The following is a 21,100-nucleotide window of genomic DNA, read 5'->3' on the forward strand; positions in this document are numbered from 1 at the left end:
GAAATATTCTTAGTGTGGCAACTACAGTGATCCTTTTAAGAAGGAAACCAGTAGGGGCGCCTGGGTGGCTCAGTCAGTTAAGCGTCCAACTCTTGGTTTCGGCTCAGGTCATGATCTCGGGGTTGTGGGATCAAGCCCAATCAAGATCGGGCTCCACACTCAGCTTGGAGTGAGAATCTCTGCCTGAGATTCTCTCCCACTCCTTCGCCCCCTCCACCCCATTCTCTTTCTCTCAAATAAATAAATTAAATCTTAAAGAAAAGAAGAAGGCCACGGTCTTCAATGAGTTGTGGTTTATCACCCCTTCACTCAAGCCACCTGCTGGCCTCTGTGCCATTCTGTGAACAAGCCAAGCATGCTCTTCCCTCGGAGCTTCTGAACTTGCTCCTAGTGCTTACTGGAATACCCTTCTATTTTTGGATTTATTCTTTCACTTTCTTAAAGTTTCTGTTGAAACATCAACCTATCGAAGAGATCTTTCTGGACCACACTTTACAAAACTGTACCTCCGTCAACTGACCCTGTTTTATCTTTGAAAAATAAGTCGTATTCACAAGCTGACATATATTTATACATTTGTTGTCTCTCTCCCCATTAGCTGGGAAGCGCCTTGAGAGCAGGTACTTCATCTGATTGGCTTACTGCTTCGCTCAATTCTAACAGTGCCTGATATCAAATAAATATTTGAAGAGTGAATGGGACAAAGCTGCTATGTGCTGCTGTATTTTAAAGACTGCATATTTTTGGGGTGCCTGGGTGGCTCAGTTGGTGAAGCGACCTACTCTTGATTTCAGCTCACATCATGATCTCGGGGTCGTGGGATGGAGCCCTGTGTCCAGCTCTGTGCTCAGCAGGGAGTCTGCTTACGATTCTCGCTCTCCTTCTGCCCCTCCCCCTGCTCTCTCTCTCTCTCTCTCATAAATAAATAAAAAAATCTTTAAAAAAATAAAGAGCTCATAGTTTTACTTAGCTATTTATGTATAAAGCCTATTATTATTGTACCTAATGTCCTATCTTTAAGACGTCAAAGTTCTTTCTTTCTTTTTTTTTTTCTCAAAGTTATTTCTAATTGGAAATAAAGAGGAAGGAAAACAACCTCCAGATATTTCAGTAGATAAAAGGAATAGTGAAAGTATGGCTATTTTTAGAAAAATTATATAGTTTTTCCCCCCCTGAGGAGAACAGGATTTATCATAAATTATCAGAACTTAAGACATAATACCAAGTTTTTTAGATAAAAATATCTTGAGAAAATTAATGAACATTTGCTGCTAAAAATCATCTTTTCTGAAACACTTTTTACTTATAAGTATAACTAAACAGTAAGTCATTGAGAGTAATGACCAATATAATAGCACTTGTTACCACATGAGTCAGGAGGTCAGGAGCATATAGGTATCAAAACCTTTCTCTAGTGAATGACTACATGAACAAAGACATTATTAGCTGTTGAGTTTAAGCTGTTTTTCCATTTGGCTACAACTAATAAATAAATACAGATATAGTATAGCCTGAACAAAAAAGTATTTTGAATAGATCTTTAAGAAATAACTAGATTATTTCTTAAATAATCCTACCACAGTATGACCTATTCTTGCGCATGTGCGCGCACACATACACACCCCACATTCTGTGTTTCCATCTATAGAATTATTTGGGATAGCACTGGAATTCTGCAATCCGTTTTAAAGATTCTTTGGAAACCACATGATCTGAAAACAGGTCCCTTAAAAGTACTGCCTGCCAGAACATTCTACCTGTGTTTCGGGAATAATGGGGCTGTCTTCAGGAGAAGATCTGAAAAAGGTAGATAAAGGAGAAGACACGATGATGGGATTTGGCCTCACAAATCCACTCAGATCACAGCTGGGAATGTCATTCTCTTCCTTCTTCATGACGAGGGTATCCATCACATAAAAGACATTCCACGGAATCCACACGGTATGATACTGAGTGAGGAATGGGGAGCGTTCAAATACCAAAGTAAGAGACGCCCCGCCATTTGCCACCAAATCAAACCTAAGAAAAACAAGATTACTTAGTGAATTATCTGGATCCCATACAGCTTCCAACAACACTCAGCTCCTTAAATAAATATGCTTTACAAAAAAAACCAACTTTTCTCCCAACTTGTATATGACAGAGTTTCAAATCTATAGGGATATTAAAATAACCATTCAATGAACACCTAGATACCTTTTACTTAGATTCACCAACTTATTAACATCTTCCCAAATTTGCTTTATCTATCTACCCATCTACTTATTTTTTTCAGAACCATCTAAGCTTAAGTTGTAGGTGTTACGGAATGTCACTCCTAAATATTTCAACACGAATCTTCTAAAACAAAGAAAATTCTCCTATGAAACCACAACACTGTTATCATGTCTTGGCAAATGAAATCAACTTTTAAGGAACCACATGAGCACGTGACTTTAAGTCTCTGCCACATGCACAGATTTCTGGAGCCTAAAAGTTGTTGCAGTTCTATATTAAAAGGGACAATAAAACATATTGGGAGATATAAGAATGCCTAGCTTTTATACTGAAAATATTTCACACAGAAAGAGTGCGGTGGGACTAACTCACATTCCATCCTGGCGGGTAATAGTATATCCATATTCTGGGTAATGGAAAAACGAGACATTTACTCCAATAAGTGGAGTTCCGTCAGCAGTTAGTACTTGGCCTCTGATGACAGATGCAAGGCTGTGGGAAAAGTAGAAGAATTAAAATGAACATCTGTCTTCTCAGGCCAACATTATCATGATTTAGAGATAATTCAACCTAAGGATAAAATAACACCGTCACACATACTTGTTCTTCACAAAAACCAGACCTGAAAGAGTCCCAAGACAATACCCCTTTTAATTCAGGGCAATTCACGTTCTCTAAATGCCTGGTGTTTACCCTGGGTTTTAATTTGCTGCAATCTGGGTTTTGGAGAGTTATCAAGACCCATAATTTAGAGATGGGTTTTTTAAAATTATAAACTGTGCTTTTTCATAAGCCGTATATCTGGTGCTTACATGAAAGAAAGTATACCTTCCAATTAATTCCGAGGCAATCTGTAAATCTGCAGGGGCCAAGAAGTACAAGATTTAAAGGGGCAATAAGGCACATTTGTGCAACAACTTTTAATCAACTGCTGGGTCTAACTGCATTAATGCTGTTAAATTACTGTGGATCCAGGAGTTCTAGTGTAAATCATCTTCTTTTACTCAGTGAGACACAAGACACCTGCTTTCACTTACTGGTTTATTTTCAGGTCCTTACTGCTCTGTAAAGCACCAAACAGCTTATGCAATCTTACTGTCATGCCATTAGCAGTTCTATTACATTAATTCATAATTTATATTATTTAGCGAGCTCAGCTGAAAAAAAAAAGCTCACTTCTGTTTTGCCTTTTGGGGTCTTTCCACTGCTTCTTTTGAAACATTTCCAACTGCGCTAACAAAATCAACGAGTTAAATGAAGATTTATTGACTCCTTAATGGGATGTCCTGTTCTGGCTCAGGTACTGAAATTGACAAAGCATGTGAACTGTGTCAAAAATGCTTGAAATGCGAAGTTTGGTGAGGAATTTGCCGAAAGAGGAACAACTGCATTAAAAGAAAAAGCTCTTTCCTCAAATTCACAGTCATCAGCATTTCATCGAAAGTGCACGGAACTATTGATAATAACATCACTACAAATCTATGTAAGCAGAAAATGCATTAACCTCTTGTTGAAAGGACTTTCTCCAGGTATGACATGGGTGCTCTCAGACCCTATAAGAAAACTGATTCGATCATAGAAGGATTTGGCAGCTTGCTGCGAGGGGGACTGTAAGCTTTGGCTGATGACGTCCTGAGGATCAGGTAGGCCGTGGCAGTAAGCCTGGCTTTGGCAGGAGCTCTGTAAACAGCAATCAGGATCCATACAGTCCACGAGCCCATCTGCAGAGAGAAGCGCAAGCCAGTAAGAGAATTCCTCTTGTTACGCGGTGAAGTGCGACGCGTTTTGTTTGTTGGTTCGTTTTCTTTCAGATCCAGTGAATCTTTCCCCCATCTGAGAGTAATTTCTACGAGGCACACTTTTTGGAAACAGATAAAATATTAATACAAGACTTGCAGCCTCTTTCACATAGAGTAAATGTTTGGATTGGAGATGGCTGATTCTGAGTAGGAGTAAAACACTGCTGATAGGAATAATCCATTAGGACTAGGAAGGACTACAGATTCATTTTAAGTATAATTGCTGAAGCCTTCTCTATTTTATAGAAAATGCACTAGGAGTTAACATAGTGAGCGCGATGGGTCAGTGGTTCGGGACCTACATAGGGTGAAGTTCTAAAATTTGGGGCAAGGTCAGAGAATGAAAGTCTGTGAAGTGAAGCAAATACAAATCAACATACAATGGATGAGATAAGCCAACCACTTTTCAAAGAAATAGCTTTCTCAAGGAAGGTAAAGTGTGTTCGAAATAAAATTAAGGTATCTCTCAAGTGTTGAACAGGATCCCGAGCCCCTCGTATGCCTCTGCTAAAATGGAGGTGTTACATTAAAATGTGGCAAATGTAAGTGAGTCGTAATATTGGAAAATTAGAAGCCTACCACAAAAAAACCCGACCTATAGTGCTGGTGACGTGAAGAGTGTAATGGATAGAAAGAATTTGCTAGTGCCTTCTCCGGGAACATCAAAAGGAAACCACAATCCATGGTCCACGTAAGTATTTTGTTCGAAACATATAAACCAACTCATTAGTGGACAAGAGTGTCAGGTTATGAGGATTTAGTGACGTTACCCCTTAAGATCTTTCTTTCACTAACCAGCTGATACATGAATTTTGATCTGCTTGGCAATGACATTTCTCAGTACAGATTAACAAAAACATTAGTTTCTGAAGACTTTCAATCATTCTTGAGAGGTCGGACAAATGGTTATCTTCATACCTAAGTCTCAAGTCTTAGTGTGACCCTATTATGGCAAACTCAGTTGAAAATATCTAGTTGACCTACATATTTTATTTACACAAGGGCTTTTTAAAATAACTTTTATTTGGAAAAAAACAAAAACAAACCACACTAGCCATTTGTTTTGGCTTTAGGCCACTCTTATTAATAGAATACAAGTTTGCCCCTTCATTATCTGACAGCAAACCGAGATGCAAGAAAATAGACTAAATTGAGTTATGTTGTCCAGTCTAAAAGTAGGTCAACGACAACACAGGTAAGGTCAGAAACAAGAGATGAGGGGTCCTGGATTAATGTCCGTAAGTCATTTTGCCCACCTGAAGCAGAATGTAGTGAACACTTGTGAGTTCTCCCACGCTCATTTCCTCTTCTTTGGGCAACAGCTCCACACTTTCATTTACATACCCATCCGTCCCCCCGTCTCAGTCTGTGTGCATTTCCCCCTTCATGTTTGGTTCAGACGTGTCCATTTGACCTAACTTGTCTATCTGGAGTGAATTTCAGGAACTGTCTGCAGAGATTCCCCCTCCCCTTTCCCCCGAGGCTTGGAGCTGTAAGGCTGTGAGGTTGGGGTTGCTGCCTACAGGAGAACCTGTCTGGCAGCGCGACATTCAAGAAGCAGAGCCCAGAGCTGGAGAGAAAAACAAGAGGTCATCGTGGCATCTTTAGGGTTTTTGCAACAACCTGCACCTGAGCTTCTGGGCTTTTCAGTTACAGAAGCCAAGCTATTCTCTTCTTCCTTACGCCTGTTTGGGTTAGATTTTCTGTCACTTAAAACCGAAAGAGACTTAGTTTATCTAGAGACAGCAACTAAAAATCTCTTCACTATCTCCCTTGTAGTCGAAAAACAAGCTTAAGAGGTGAATACGTGAATTAAATTTATGGTGTTGGACTCCTTTTTACATTAATATTTTAATTTTTTTGTTATGACGATGAGTCAGAATTTCTGACAGGCAGATCTTATATATTGTTTCCTTTATGATAGTTACATTTTTATGCAGATGGCTGTTATATTTTTTTAAATGTGTTAATTATTTGAAAGTGTAGTTTTATTCCTTTGATAAAAATTTTAAATGTTTTAAGCAAATCAAATGAAACTGAGCTTTGAAATTTTATATAAATTTATCAAAATACTACTTTCTTAGCCAAAAGGCCATGAAGATGAAAAATGTCTAAATATTTCTCTGTATTTCTGGAAGATAAAACTACGCTACAGGCTTACTTTTCACAAAGCTATAATAATGCAATACATTGTATATTATTTTTTTTCTCTATCTCTCTCAAAGAAATAGAAGTAGTTATTAAGACTTGGATTTTTAAAGTAGTAGACTATTGAACTATTGCTCCAATATCATTTCTGGCCTCAAGAGAAACCAATTAAAAAATAAAACCCCTTCAGTAACAATCCATGATTATATATTGAGACTATAGGGAATCTTCAATTACGTGTTTTATGATATATTTAAGAGTTCTTACTCCATGACTTTTGAATGGGTTGAGCAGATGCTTCGGAGAATCATTTAACACAAATATTTTATATTCTTGCAGGTTTTTCCCTTACATTCATTCTTTAACCTAAACAGAAACTACTCACTAGAGAAAGTACTTCCAATTATTATATTTTATCTTCATTAATCTTATAAATTAAAGGTTGAATGCCCTCGTCCTCTCCTCCCCCCACACTACAACTAGAGTATCTCCCTTTAGGCAATATATGGTGCAGTTGCCAAAGAGGAATGCTCAAATTTAGTCATTCATTTTTGTTAGTTTATAAAAAGCAAACGTACGTCTGGCATGTAGTCTGCAGGTCATAAAACTGCATGAGATTGACACCTTCTGAACTAATCAGTTGGAAATGCATTTTTACAAGCCTCTCTGCTAACATCAATCAGAGAAAGAATCTCATTTTCAACAGCCAAGATGCAGGGACACACAGTTTGTTATTTTTCTGCAGAGTTTATCAGTAACTTGCCCAAGCAAGTGACGGATGGTTATGAATCTGGCTCCCTATAACTTGAGAAAACATTTTTCATTCTTTGTGCTTATATAGCTCGGGCTATCTAGTACAACTAAGTCGATGACCCACTTGCCCAAATGTACACCGTAGTAAAATTGTCTTTGTGGAATAGCTTCTCGAAATCACTGAGATTCCTTTTAGTAGCAGGAATATCAGTTGGTATAAATTTATACTGGTCTAGACATCATATCTAATAGAATTAATCATAAAAAAAATCTAAAAAAATCAAAAGTGTTCAAAACCCACTGAATAATAACTTCAATGATCAGTTAAGAGCTTTTCTTTCTTTGCAATATAAGTGGTCCTCTGATGTAAAGCAGAGAATTTGGTTTATGCTTCTGTCCACTCAATCCTGAACATTATTGCTCTAGTTATCATTTTAAAACATGTTCTCATCTTACCTTAGGCTTTTGTTGGACTGTAACAGTAGTTGGCAGACTTACTTTGCAAAGGGCCAGATAGTAAGTAACTTAGGCTTTGTGGGCCATGCAGTCTCTGTTGCACCTTTCAACTCCACCTTTATAGAGCGACAGCAGCCGTAGACATTATGGAAACGAATGGGTGTGTTCCAATAAAACTTTATTTACAAAACAGCCTTTGCCCCAGAGGTCATAGCTTGCCAGCCTCTGGTCTTGCTTTAATGTTTCTACCCTGCTCGATTTCCTTGTATTCTTCCAATCATTCTTGACATTGTTTCTGGCAAATTTAGACAATGCATATTTTGCCAGATTATTAAAACTTCTGACTCCAGGTCTTCTCCTAGGTTACTCCTATGCTGGCTGTGATCTGCTTGTCAAAACTCACTTGCTTCTTTCAAGTAGCTATGGATACCTGAACCTGTTTTTCAAAACCTTGATTTACTGACTGGATAAAAAGTCATGAATTTCCTTTCAGTGAATTTTCCTTCTTTACTCAAAAGATAATTAATGTCCACCGCCTTTCCCCACAGTATTTGGAAGCCCCTTTCCCCTATTCCAAGTTAGAGGTACACATAGAAATTCTGATGGAATAATTTATCTGTAGACTTCAGAATTTTCAAAGTGTATAGGTATGCCTTTCATTACTTCTTAAAGTCACCATTCTGTGATATGCATGAAATCCATTTATTTCTGAATTGGAATCATGTTTGGCTTTCTGACTATTCTTGTTTTTCTTGTGTGTGTGTCTCTATGTTCACATATGTCTTTAGGCTGATCATTCTTCTGCACTTCAAATCCACAAACTGCCTTCTAGATATTTCCATCTGGATATTACACGGGCAGCAAAAACTTAGTGGATCTAAAGCGCAGCATATTGAATCTCCTCTAAACACGTTGTTTTCTTCTATTATTTCCTATTTCGATGAATGGTTCCATCATCCACCCACCCAGTCTCTCAAAGTAGAGACCTGAGTGTCATCCTTGACTCCTCTTCTCTCTTCCTCTTCCTCTGCACCTAATCAATTACCAGGTCCTTCTTTTCTTCACCCCAAATATATCTTGAATCAGTCTCTTCCTTTCCATTTCACTGAAAACGCCCTTCAGGCCACCATGGTCATCTCTCGAGGAGATCTCTACCATAGTTTGGTTTCCCGGGTTCCAGCCTTGTCCCCACTATTCATCCTCTACACCTCCGTCAGAGTCATCTTTGCAGAAATCAGACCTGATGACTTCACTTCTCTAGCTAAACTATGTCCTCTACTGCCTTCTGAGTAGTTAGAACTCCTTACCGTGGGGCTTTTAAAAGCTTTCATCATTATTGTTTCCTCTGCCTGGAGACCTCTAGCTCCCTACTCCTGGACCCCCATCCCCTCTCCCCATTCCTTAAGGCAGCACCTCAGGCAATGGCTCAGGCAGCTCCTTGAGAGCTGAGTTCACCACTGTATCTGCAGTTGTCTAGTACACTTCCTGGCACCAAGTCAGCATACAATGTATTTGCTGAAAGAATGGAAGAATGGATTCAGTTCCTAGAGATAATTAGATTGAAACCGATCAAAATGATGTCTTAAAGGTGCAGCAGAGACACCCTCTTGGTTTTCTTTTCTTTTCTTTTTTTTTTTTTTAAAGATTTTATTTATTTATTTGAGACAGAGAGAATGAGAGAGACAGAGAGCACATGAGAGGGGGGAGGGCCAGAGGGAGAAGCAGACTCCCTGCCGAGCAGGGAGCCCGATGCGGGACTCGATCCCGGGACTCCAGGATCATGACCTGAGCCGAAGGCAGTCGCTTAACCGACTGAGCCACCCAGGCGCCCCTCTTGGTTTTCTTTTCTTACCCTTCTCCAACCCTCAGTACTATGCTCACCCTTGAATTCTGGTTTCTTTTTTTTTACCCCAACAGTTATTTTAAAATGTTCTTGATTAATTTGACATTAACCAATCCACACAATTATAAAAAAGCATTAGAAGAAATGATATGAAACACTATGTATAATTTTTCAAAGGGAAAAGGCCCTATTTATTTTTGAAGACACACAACCCAGAGTTCGCGAAAAGATACACCTCATCAAAATTTACCTCATATCAATGAAAACTGCTACATGATGAAAGACACCTTCAGAAAGTTAAAAGAGAAGTGAAAACCTGGGATAAAATACCTGCAATACGCCTAACAGAGAATTAATAAGTAGCATATACAAAGAAGTCCTAAAAATTAAAAAGGAAAAGTCAAGCCACTAATAGGGAAAAAAATGGGCAAGAGAAATAAATAATTAGCAAAAGAAGAAATACTAATGGCCAAGAAGCATGTATAAGGATCACCAATTGGATCAGTAATTAGAGAAATGCAAATTAAAACAATAAAAGTGGAATCATCTTCACCCGTCAGACAACATTCCTACTTTTCACTTGTTGGACAATTTGTTCGTGTACGATGATTATGTATAGACTATAGACACGGAGAAAATAAACACTCTTGTACTGATGAAATACAAGTGGCAAAACCCACCTGCAAGGCGATTTGGCTATGAAATTTAAAAGTTTAAATACCCCTTAACCTAGGAATTTCGCTTCTTAAAATCTGTCCAAAAGAAATCCTTGTACATTCACAGAAGGATTTATATGCAGATACACGCACACAGAGACACAGAGACGCACTACATATTTGTCTTTACACTAAGAGCAAGAAAAGAAAAAAAGAAACAACTAGGTTATTATGAATAATTATTATTAATGTAGTAGTGGTAAAATTAATGACTACATCTGGGTTTCTGTTATAAAGAATGAGGTAGACCTCTATGTACTGGCTTGAAAAAAATCTCTAAAAAGATAGATTCTTTGGCAGAATCAAATTTAGAACAGCGCCTATCGCACTTAAGTTTAAAAACATAAATGTGCCTATAAATTCACTGAAGGAGGAGCAGAAATATGCACAGCAAGTCGCTGACAGCAGTTAACTCTTCGACAATGCGAACGCACTCACTGGACACTGTGGTTACTACTTCTAACTCTCGCCATCAATACAGAGGTTCTTAAGGCGGAGACACGTGGATCAAAGAGACCTGTTTCTGAAGACGTCCTGGGTCCTGCCCATTTCTATATTCTGAAACCTGAAGTAGCAGCTACTGGTACTGGCTGTAAATTATAGGGAGGACTTTTAGTTCCAGCCTGTGTGGCTCTGATTTTTCTCTCCCCCCAGAGCTTATTCCGGTATAACGGTAAAGCCCCGTGTTCCTTGTGTACTATCGGGAAACTACTGGGGTGCCTTGTGTGGGACAGCACAAGCTGACTTCTCGTTCCTCAAATGCAACTGACACTGCTCTAAAAATTCTGTGCAGAGCAAAAGGGTTCAGACGAACCCGAGTCTCTCCCCTAAAGTGGGAGCCCGTAAAGTCTTTCAAACTCGGAGTAATTCTCCCCCCAGATTATGATCTACCAGGAAAATATATTTGATTGCTCTGAGACTCTGAGTGCCACTCCTATGTTCTGATATCTGGAATCTTTTCTCAGGAAGTACTTATGATCTCCTATAATCCTTTTTTTCTTTTCTCTTTTCCTTCTTCCCTCCTTCCTCCTAATTTCCTTTTTTCCTCCCTCCCTTCCTTTTACTTCTTTTTCCTCTTCTTCTCCTTCTTTTTTTAAGCCATCCCCCCTTTCTTCCCAGTTCTGGTACTCTCTATTTTATTTATTTAAATTTTATTTTAATATGTGTTTGGAGAACACAGTAGTCCCATCTTCCTGCTAGGACTTTTTAAGGAATCTATTTTCAAACATTTCCTTATTTTCATCTGGTAATCTCCAAACTTAGATGGCCCTGCCCACTCGCCATACTCATTCTGCTGCTTACATTAACATTTCATTCATTTTTCCACTTCTGGGTTTTACTGCTGGTGCACTCCCACATTTTCTTGCAGTCTAAAACTTCTGTTTGTGTTCTGTCTCCCTCCCTCTCCTGTTTTTATCTTTCTAATTTCTGAATAACCTCAATTGAATTGTACTTTCCTCTCCATTATTATCAGCCTCCACTTAAAAAAAAAAAAAAAAAAAGCCTGTTCTAGGTCCATCTTCCTGACGTATTCCCACAAACTAATACTTCTGAAGGACAAAAAAATAACTATCTAATTACAAGTAAGATGGATCACACCTGGCATTGTATTTTGGCATGCCCCTATTCTTACATAAAGGTTGGTATTTTTGTGTCCTCAACCACCCAATCTCTAAGACAGGGCTTGAGTCCCATGCCTTAAGAACCCACAGGGGAGCTATCCACTGGAGGACCAGACAGGGGAAGCAAGATGTTAAAAGGAACTCTAACTAGGAAGGTGGGAACATGGTAACAATGGTAACATATTTTGGAGAAATCATCTTGTTTATTTATTTATTTAAAAAAATTTTTTTAAGTAGGCTCCATGCCCAACACGGGGCTTGAACTCACAACCCCGAGATCGAGACCTGAGCTGAGATCAAGAGTCGGATGCTCAACCAACTGAGCCACCCAGGCGCCCCAAGAAACTGTCTTGTTAATAAGTATCTTAAGTTGCTATAAAGGTAGAATTGCTTCTGGCAAGCTTTTGCATTTTGATGCTTGCATAGTGGGGCCACCATATGGGGAGCTATTTAAAATCAAGAAACCCTCTACTGAATGAGATTCTCAGTGGGTATGCTAGGTAAAAACAAGGATGCTCATAAAAGTATGCAGGGAGAACTGGAGAGTGCTTTGCCAACCTGGGTCATGGAAAGCGTATCGAGGTTCGGCGCTGCTTTTTTGTTCTCATGTGAGAAGGCTATAATTCTGGGGGAAAGAAGGAAATAAAGAATAGAAGAAGAATTTCTCCTGAGAGTAACAGAAGTCTATGAGCTATATGAAATAGTTAATGGAGTATATTCCCTGGGTATACTAAAACTAAATGCTGTGGACAACTATTAATATTCCCGTAGTAGAATCTGTTTTTCTGCCTATCCAGCATCCATACCCCTTTGTTCTGGTGATAGAATGTGAATTTTTCTTTGGCCAGGGGACGAGGTCAGGCTCAGACCCAGGCCTCCTGTAACCATTGAGAAAGGCTGTCTCCTTATACGGGGGGTTATTATGTGGTGCGATGTAAAAGCCAGAGCTGCTGGGGGGTCATTCTGAGGAAGAGACAGTCAAAGAATGGTGCCAATGTGGAATAAAGCAGAGCTGACAGAAGAATTAACTCAGATTTCTGTTATCATTGTTTAAACACCTAGGTGCAGCTATCTCTGAATTTTTCAGTTATATAAGCTAATAAGGTTTTCTCTTGTAAAAGCTTAAGACCGTTTGAGTGGAATTTCTATCATTCGCCACCCAAGAGTCTCTCCTGGTGAGAATAACAAACACGAGGGATATCCTTGTGGAGAGGAAGCGGAAGCCTGTGGTAGAGTAGCTGTGAGACAGACGGGGCCATTTTCAGAAGTTGACAGGGGGACACTCGAGTAGCCACAAAATGAGGCAGCAGACACTCACAGTCTGACACCCCAGTCCTGGTCACACTGCACTTAATGGTGACCGGTTCCCGGCTCTTCACCTGCCTTTTTGCTGATCTTAGCAACTTCACCATCGGAGTGAGTTCTGGGATATGAACGGGAAAATGGCCCAGCCCAGAGGGAGGCTGACTCTGTAGGTGCGGAAAGAGTTGAAGAAGAAATATTTAGAAGCCAAGGCTAGGCATGCACGGGTCTTATTTTAAACATTCTGCTCTACTGACCTCATATGATGCCAGTGATAGCCTTAATGGCCAGATTATATGCCTTGATTTGGGGTTTGGTGTGGAAAATATTGTCTTTATTCACACAGTCCATGCTTAAGTTCAAACAACCCTCTAGCTGAGGTTATAAGGCAGCCGGGTTATGATCTCAGGATATAATACAGCTGGCATTGAGTTTCCTTCTCAGAAGATCAACAAAATTAGGTTGGGGACAGGAATACAAATTATTTATATGAAATAAGTAAAGAACCCACAGGAGGTCTTCTACTGGCTCAGATTTCCCCTTGGAGATGGAAGCCTAGAGATAGCATAGTTTCATGCTAATAAGAATAAACAAAGGGGGAACAGGCCAATTCACAGCTGATAAATTTTGAGGCAAGGGAAAAACCTCCTTAGCTGAAAACAATACTAAAGAGTTGATTAGCCCCTAAATTACTCTGCCATGTCTCTGCAGACCTGGCCCTGCAGTCTGCTTCCCTCTGAGAGAGTTTGTAACGACCTCAATGTAATCTCCTTTTAGAAGACAAAATCTGGAATATACGAACAAGGAAGGAAAGAAGCTCCCCTTCTCCCCTAGGCAATAGAAAACAATGGGGCAGGGGCTCCTTGGGGAAAAACAATGAGGAAAGCTGCCATCTGGGCTGCGGTCGGGGAGGATTAATGCTGCCATTTCTACAAAGCGCATCGTTAAGGGGGAATTGAGGCAACAAGGTATCACTAGGCAGGAAAAGGTTTGAGGGCTAAGGACGACCATATCTATCAGGACGAAAAGGAAGAGAAGCTTTGGCTCAGGTTTCTTGACAGCCCAAGTTTAAAAAAAAAAATAGGGAAAATCGAACAGTTCGCTAGAAACTAAAGCGGAGAAGGGCAGCCCGCTGCCCCGAAGACGAGACACAAATAACACCTGGTTTGAGAATGACGGTAGGCGTGGGCTTGCGTGCGCATGCGCGTCCGTGTGTGCGTGCTCATACCTGTGCGCGCGTCTGTGCGCGCGTGCGTGCGTAGTATGTGCGCATGTGGGCGTGCGTGTAGTATGTGCGCATGTGCGTTGGGGAGCTGGAAGAGGAGAGGCCGAGGGTCGGTTCTAGTCCCTCTCCTTCCCAAAGAACAGTAGTTAGATCCACACTATGAAGGAAAGAAAAGAGTGTTCATCTTCCGTGACAACCTCCTGTGAATTTCAGCTAGCCAAGACGAAAGCAAAAGGAAAACGGGAGTCCTAGCAGCTCCTACTTACGACATAACTATGTGCCTGGCAGTGTACTAAGTACCTGAATTCTCTCACTTAGCCCTTTCAAAAACTCTTTTGTTCCTATGTCAGAGATGAAGCAATTGTGAAGTCACATAGGTACAAGGGAGAGTGAAGATCTGCACTCTTCACCAACACTACTGCTCCTGTGGACATTCCCAGGGAGCAGACGGAACGAAGGAGGGCGTGGGGAAACACATCCCAATGCACAGAGCAAGGGGCCACAGAGGCCCAGAGAGGAACTAAATCCCTTCTAAAAACTCAGTCCTAAAGGTACGCGGAAACCGAGCAGCTATCGGGGGCACCCATTCCATCAGGGGAGAAGAAATCACCGGCTCTCACTCTCTGTTCTTTGAAATGAAAATGCGCACAACAGGGGAAGAACGACTTCTTAACCAAGCGCCTACACTGGGTGGAATATCACAGTCTTTTAGCAGGCTGTGAAGTTTAGGATAAATAGACGCCGGGAGTACAGCTTCAAGGAGGCTGTTTTCTTTACTATTTTATTTTTTCCACCCGTGCCTTTCTTCAGAAGAGCTTGGGAAATGCCCTGCATCTTTTGGAATGCTTAGTTATTAAAATACTGCTTTAGAGCTCCCAATTCACAGGGCCGTATATACCGTGATGAGGAGAATCGTCATCTGGAGATTAGGAAAAGCGATGGAGAACAATGTACATTATACAGTAGCTTGGTTACCTTGCCTTTTCCCTGAATGATGATAATCTTGCATTTGTTTCAGGGAAAATAGGGAGCAAAATCACTGGATCAGCACTCATAAATTTTTCAATCAATCTAATCTCTGGGGATCTGATTTTTTTTGGCACCAGATAACTATGTAACTTACAAACCTGTGTTCTGGCACACACTTGTTTCCACACTCAGCATTTCTTACCTCCTTCATTGTCCTTGCTATCTGTGCAGAGAGTCTCCATGGCTACGTCACATCCTGCTCCTCTCCACCCTGGCTGGCAAACACAATGCCAGCCGTTTTGGTCCAGGGTACATCTTCCGTTGCTGTTGCACAGCCCAGGACAACCCTCTGTCAAGGGAGACAAAGAAGGAAAGCACAAGTGATTTGAGTATTGAAAGTTTTTGCACCTAAGATAAACAGATAAGGGACACTTAGTGGGAACAGGCCTTTGTAAACAGCACAAATACTGTAATTGCACATGGATAGAAACAGCAACAGTGTCTAAGGAATCTAATTCTTATCCAAGTGGCATCTTTGATTGGCCTGACCCTTGAGACACCACTTACCTGTGCAGGACAGAAATATATGCAACGATCCACTAACTAGCCGCAGGCCAGACAAAATTAACTTTTTTTTTTTTTTTTCCCTTTAGCAAAGCAACAAGGTTGATTGTATGGTGTGAAAAAGCATCTCGACAAGACAATTTCATAATCCCTGGTATAGATTTTTAATCTGTTGCAGACATTATCGGCTACTCATTAGGATATGCCTTCTTAAAGCACCTTGTTGCTTTAAAAAATTCCCTCTACATTCAGAAGCATGGAAGTAGGTATGAGGATGTGAACGATGTTAAAAAGAGAACATTAATTTTATCTGGCCTCAGAGTTGCCGTATATTCATGTGAAATTACAGTGCATTAAGTAACTGCACAAAGTATAGGCCAGTCTTGATGACTATACTTTATGCCAAGAGTACATTCCTTTTCACAGAATAAGCAAAGCCCAGGAAATAGTGAAGCAGCTTAGCATCTATTCTAACAAACATCAGGATTCAGGCTGCATACGGATGGGACAGGACCGACAGGATTTCCAACTAAATGTAATAGCTGTGCATATTTGATTACTTAGGACGGACAAAATGAAATACCATAAGGACCACAATAAAACATCGATAGACTGAACAAAAACACGGTAGTGACGTGCTTCCAAGACAGAGAGCGAAGAGTGATATTTTGTGACAATCTCCCTAAGGCTTTTATGCTGTTACCTTTATATCCTATCTTGTCTGCTTTTATGGGCAAGGAGGGAAAATTTGGGAAACAATTAAAATAATTTAATATATCCAAAATCTATAGTTGTTTCAGTCTAACATGACATTTAAAAAAAAAACATTTTTTGCCACTTCCTACTGATGATATCTGGCATGCGGCCAACATGATCTGTTTATGAGGATGGACACTTAGGTAGAGTTTGGTGTTCTTGTCTATGAGTGTGATGTGACCCTGGCAGAAATAAGGATATAGATGCTCCAAAACTGTAAGAATAATTAGCTATTGATCAGATCTCTTTGGACAGAATTATTTATAATTTGACATAAAATACATACTAGCCAAAAATACTTGCTAGAGCGATGGGGGTTATTCAGCTTCTTATAACGAGAATGCTACTCTTGTTTCAGTGACAAAATTTAAGGGAACGATCTGTTTAAAGATGTTTATTTTATGTCATTTTAAAAGAATTATTCATATACTGGCTTCCCCTCCTCCACTGTGGAACTTGAAATGAAAATTTCTCAAAGAGACGTCCTGTCTCTTAAGATGAGAGCTAAGAGAAAGAAGACTATTTTGACAGTCTCTTGTGGCAGGAGAAAATGAAATTATACTTATGGATACCATCAGGTCAGGAGAAGATTAATTTTGCTGCTTCTTTTCTCTCAGACAATTATCATCTGTGTCTATGGATTTCCAATACCTAAAAGGTCAGTTTTCCTTCCAGATGTTTTCTGTTTTGTTTTTAATGAAAAAGAAAGATTTAATTGCCCCACTGAAGAAGAGGTGCATCAGCTGACTGCATGCACACAAGAGTTATATGAAAGCCTGGATATTGCCATGAATATTTTCATATTCTAATGAAAAGCACAAACAAGGAATAGAAAATAGGTAATCTGAGGAGAAAGGGAGAGGGAATTTTCTCTTCTGAAAAAATATTTTGCACCTATTTCTACGAGAACTGAAGAGACGAGAATCTGCTGTTTTCTGCTGAGCAAAGTTATCATTTCTGTTTGGCAGAATGCACTGTAATTTTGTTGTTTTTTCAGAAAATAACAGAACAGAAATTATGATATCACGTATATTTTGAAACATTTAGAAGAAGCCAAAGAAGTTTCCATATAAGGATAAATGAGACTTCTCTCAACATATATTAGCCAGAATCTTCTTTAGATTGACAATTTCTTATTCTATGATAAGAGAGTGAGCATTTGTGATTCTTCAGGATAGAATTTAAAGCTCATTAGCTAAATTGCCAACAATGAAGATCTTAAGGCAAAAGAAAAAAAAAAACAACAAACAAAAAACAGCAAATGTACTGTTATCTTCAGTTTTTGATTCCAGTGAAAACTAATGCTTTTACATAGGAATGAAATCTGTGATAACCCAAAATTATAAAAATGAGACACGGACATTGAAGTCTCAATACTTTAAATCCAAGGCATTTCACATAATGTAAGCCTGATTTATAATTTACAAAAATATGCATGAGAAACAGTCTATTTTCATACCTAGTACAGTCTGATACACGGTTATATATAGATATATATTTAGATATGTCAACAAAGAGCAAGTATACAGTACCTTTAACTATCTTATCCAAATAGTGAGCTTGAGAAATTAAAAAGGAAAAAAGAACAGACAGACATTTCAGAAGTGTCACATGGGACAAGGAAATTTTCAGAATTCACATGCAAATCGAGTAGCTGTAGCTAACATGAGACTCACATCACACGACAGAGATGCACTTCATTATCTTCTAAAACTGCAATATATTCATGTTTCAGTAAGTGTGGTCATGATTCCAGGAAATACTCAGCACTTTCAAGAGAAGTGTGTAGGTAAACTAACAACTACCTTTCACAGATAACCTGGAATGCACCCACCCTGATCCTTCTGGAGATTATACTTTAATAGCTAAGTAGAACAAATGGAATCAATTCTTTTTACTAAAGAAATTGCAAAATTTACGCCGATGAGAGTTACAAATAAACTTTTTTGGGGGGAGGTAGAAAATAATGCTAATTTTTAAACGTTTGCTTTTAACGAAGTAGTTTTGTAAGGGTTGCACGGTTCAGGGCAAAAAGGATAACACAGAAGCCATGGAGGAACCATTTATGTGTGTTCTGATGCTGTCTTTCTTCAACCTGCGAGATGAACCCACTGAAATCCTCCTGCCCTCACCTTCTGTCTTGAGCCACTTGTGTATTTACGTATTATCAAACTTTAATGTCTAGTAAGTAAGAAAAAAAAGGAAGTAATTGGGAATCTTTGAGCAAATGGAGCAAACTTAATATACTATGAAAAAGGCACGTGTAAATTCTATAGAGAATGATTACCCCGTGGCCCCTGACTACATGTCGGATGGACAGTGGTGTATCGCATATGTAGTCTATTATGAAATACAGACTCTCCTAAGATCCTGTTTCTTTTCAGGATTCGTCCTGGAACAGCTCTGTTTCTCACAAAAGCTCTGTAGGAACAGTCAGGATTAAGACTGAAGTCTTTTACTGTACCTGTCCATTTAATCTTTCATGAGGTTACAATTAGGCTACACCTTTCCTCTTGAACGGAGGCATACAACCTGTCTCCCCTCACTCAGCATAGAGACAGAATATATTCTTAATAAGCCTGAAATCTTCTTGCTTTGTCAAAATTCATACATCTTTAATGATCTAAAATTGCTTTTCAAAGATGCTTATGTTGATGATTTTTCATTACTGACACATGCAAGTGATAGCTGAACTCCTAACAGAATGATTTAAACTCTAACTTCCAGTCGAGCCACTCAGATCTGGTAGTTCTGTCATGTGCATAAACAAAACCATAAATGCTTCTGACACATCTGTACTGTGGATATAAAAGGATTCTTCACGTTGCCACAGGGTTCCATTAGAGGCTTTTGAATTGCATTTAAACATAAGTTGTTTATAACTAATTGACAATATATTGCAGGGGAAATTAAGGTGAAGAAGAAACACTGCTAGGTACGACTCTGAAATGAGAACTTAATGAAAATAATTCTATTTTCAAATGTTAAAATAAAAATGTACTATTGTATAACATCATGCATATGATTTCTCAATGATCCCTTGCGGACATTATATAATCTAGTAGAGACTCATAATAGCTTAACTGATGATCTAAACATAAACAAAGTGCCTTGTTTAAAAATTCTGGAGTTTCTGATTCAGACAGGGTAGTATTTTTGAAGGAATTCTTAATTTATAAAAATTAATCACACAGATCTTAGTTGGAGAGTCTTTTCCTTTTACCTGTGGTCCACTTCGGTTAACACAACCAAAATAAGGAATGCAATTAATTCTGATCTGGATTCGTAGTTTTAAAGGAGGAATGGATTATTTCTAATCCAGCCAATCCTATTATCTTAGCAAACAGAATCAATTATACAAAACAGTGGACTGATTACAGGTGAAGTTAGGTTTGTCATTGGGTCAAAAGAACAAACAAAAGTGGAGATGAAATTAGCAAATATAGTTCAAATATACAGCAGGTCAACGTTATAATGTAAAGTTATATAACACTTTAAATATTAAAAATATTTAACACAAATGTTGCAAACAGTTAAAACCAACCATAAGAACAGGATCCGTACTGAGAAAGAGATACCAAGATTTGTCATTTGCATTTTATATCATAGGAAATAACTGTGAGGCTGACCGTTTCAAACCAAGACAGAAAGGGGTAAAAACCACCACGTATATTTTGTCCTCGAAGATGAAAATTTCTGAGAATCCCACAAAAGCCTCGTTCTAAATAATAAAGACGCTAAAAGGAGATGTCGACATATGAGGTTCAAATAATTATTAAAAATAATAATTGCGGGCGCCTGGGTGGCTCAGTTGGTTAAAGCGACTGCCTTCGGCTCAGGTCATGATCCTGGAGTCCCTGGATCGAGTCCTGCATCGGGCTCCCTGCTCGGCAGGGAGTCTGCTTCTCCCTCTGACCCTCCCCCCTCTCATGTGCTCTCTCTCAAATAAATAAATAAAAATCTTAAAAAATAAATAAAATAATTGCTACAATAAAAACATCATTACATAAGCCACTACAGGAAATTATCAGAAAAATGCAGGCATGTTGCAAGAAGCCATTAGGAACAATAATTGTAAAAATAATACAGTATATTTAAAAATTAATATACCTAACAATGGCTGAAATGCACATTAAGTTGCAAAAAAACTGCTTTGGAAACTAATGTGTGCTCTGACACTAAAACAAAGTCCTTCCTATTAGATCTACTCACCAAAAGTTTTAAATTTGCTTTATAGAGAAAACTCTTACAAACATCAGTGCTAAATGTAGAAGATGGAACCTCTTAAAAAAACTATTCTCCAGGAAAATGTATTCATAAAACACTCTCCCTGGAGTTTCAATTCTTTATCTTTTAAAAAGACCCGCGTGGGACACAGGGGGTGAGAAGTACTGTATTTCCTCTAAGACAGTGATTCTTAATCCTTCTGGAGTCTCACGTCTCAGAAAAGTGGTGAGAGCTAGGACTCCCCTCCCCGCCCCCCGCCCCCCAACAATGCACACGTGCTTACAGACACAAAATGCTGTCTGTGGTTTCAGCTCTTCCATGGGCTCTGGTCCTATAAATTGCAGACTGTGAGCACCTCGCTGATGTATTAATGATCCCCAAATTTCTAGCTCTGGTCCAGGTTCAGACCAGATTCAGAAGAATGTAGGGGACATGCCTAAAGCACTCTGATCCCAGCTCTGCTCCCTGAAAGTAATAATAAAGGTTCACTTTGTGTCAGATAC

At 39.2% G+C, this 21,100-nt stretch overlaps 1 protein-coding gene across 1 annotated transcript in view; it reads right to left on the bottom strand.

Moving 5' to 3' along the window:
• The window catches only part of TENM3 (teneurin transmembrane protein 3), a 492,684-nt gene that overhangs the window by 59,891 nt on the left and 411,693 nt on the right, over positions 1–21,100 (bottom strand). Inside the window, exons 13-16 of the mRNA XM_035004286.1 lie at positions 15,253–15,399; positions 3,722–3,938; positions 2,590–2,709; positions 1,758–2,019 (exon numbers count right to left, since the gene is read on the bottom strand). Of these exons, the coding sequence (XP_034860177.1) occupies positions 1,758–2,019; positions 2,590–2,709; positions 3,722–3,938; positions 15,253–15,399 (746 nt within the window). The remainder of the gene's footprint in view (positions 1–1,757; positions 2,020–2,589; positions 2,710–3,721; positions 3,939–15,252; positions 15,400–21,100) is intronic.

Source organism: Mirounga leonina, unplaced genomic scaffold, assembly GCF_011800145.1.
Source record: "Mirounga leonina isolate KUSES-001 unplaced genomic scaffold, KU_Mleo_1.0 Mir_128, whole genome shotgun sequence".
Lineage (NCBI taxonomy): Eukaryota > Metazoa > Chordata > Mammalia > Carnivora > Phocidae > Mirounga > Mirounga leonina.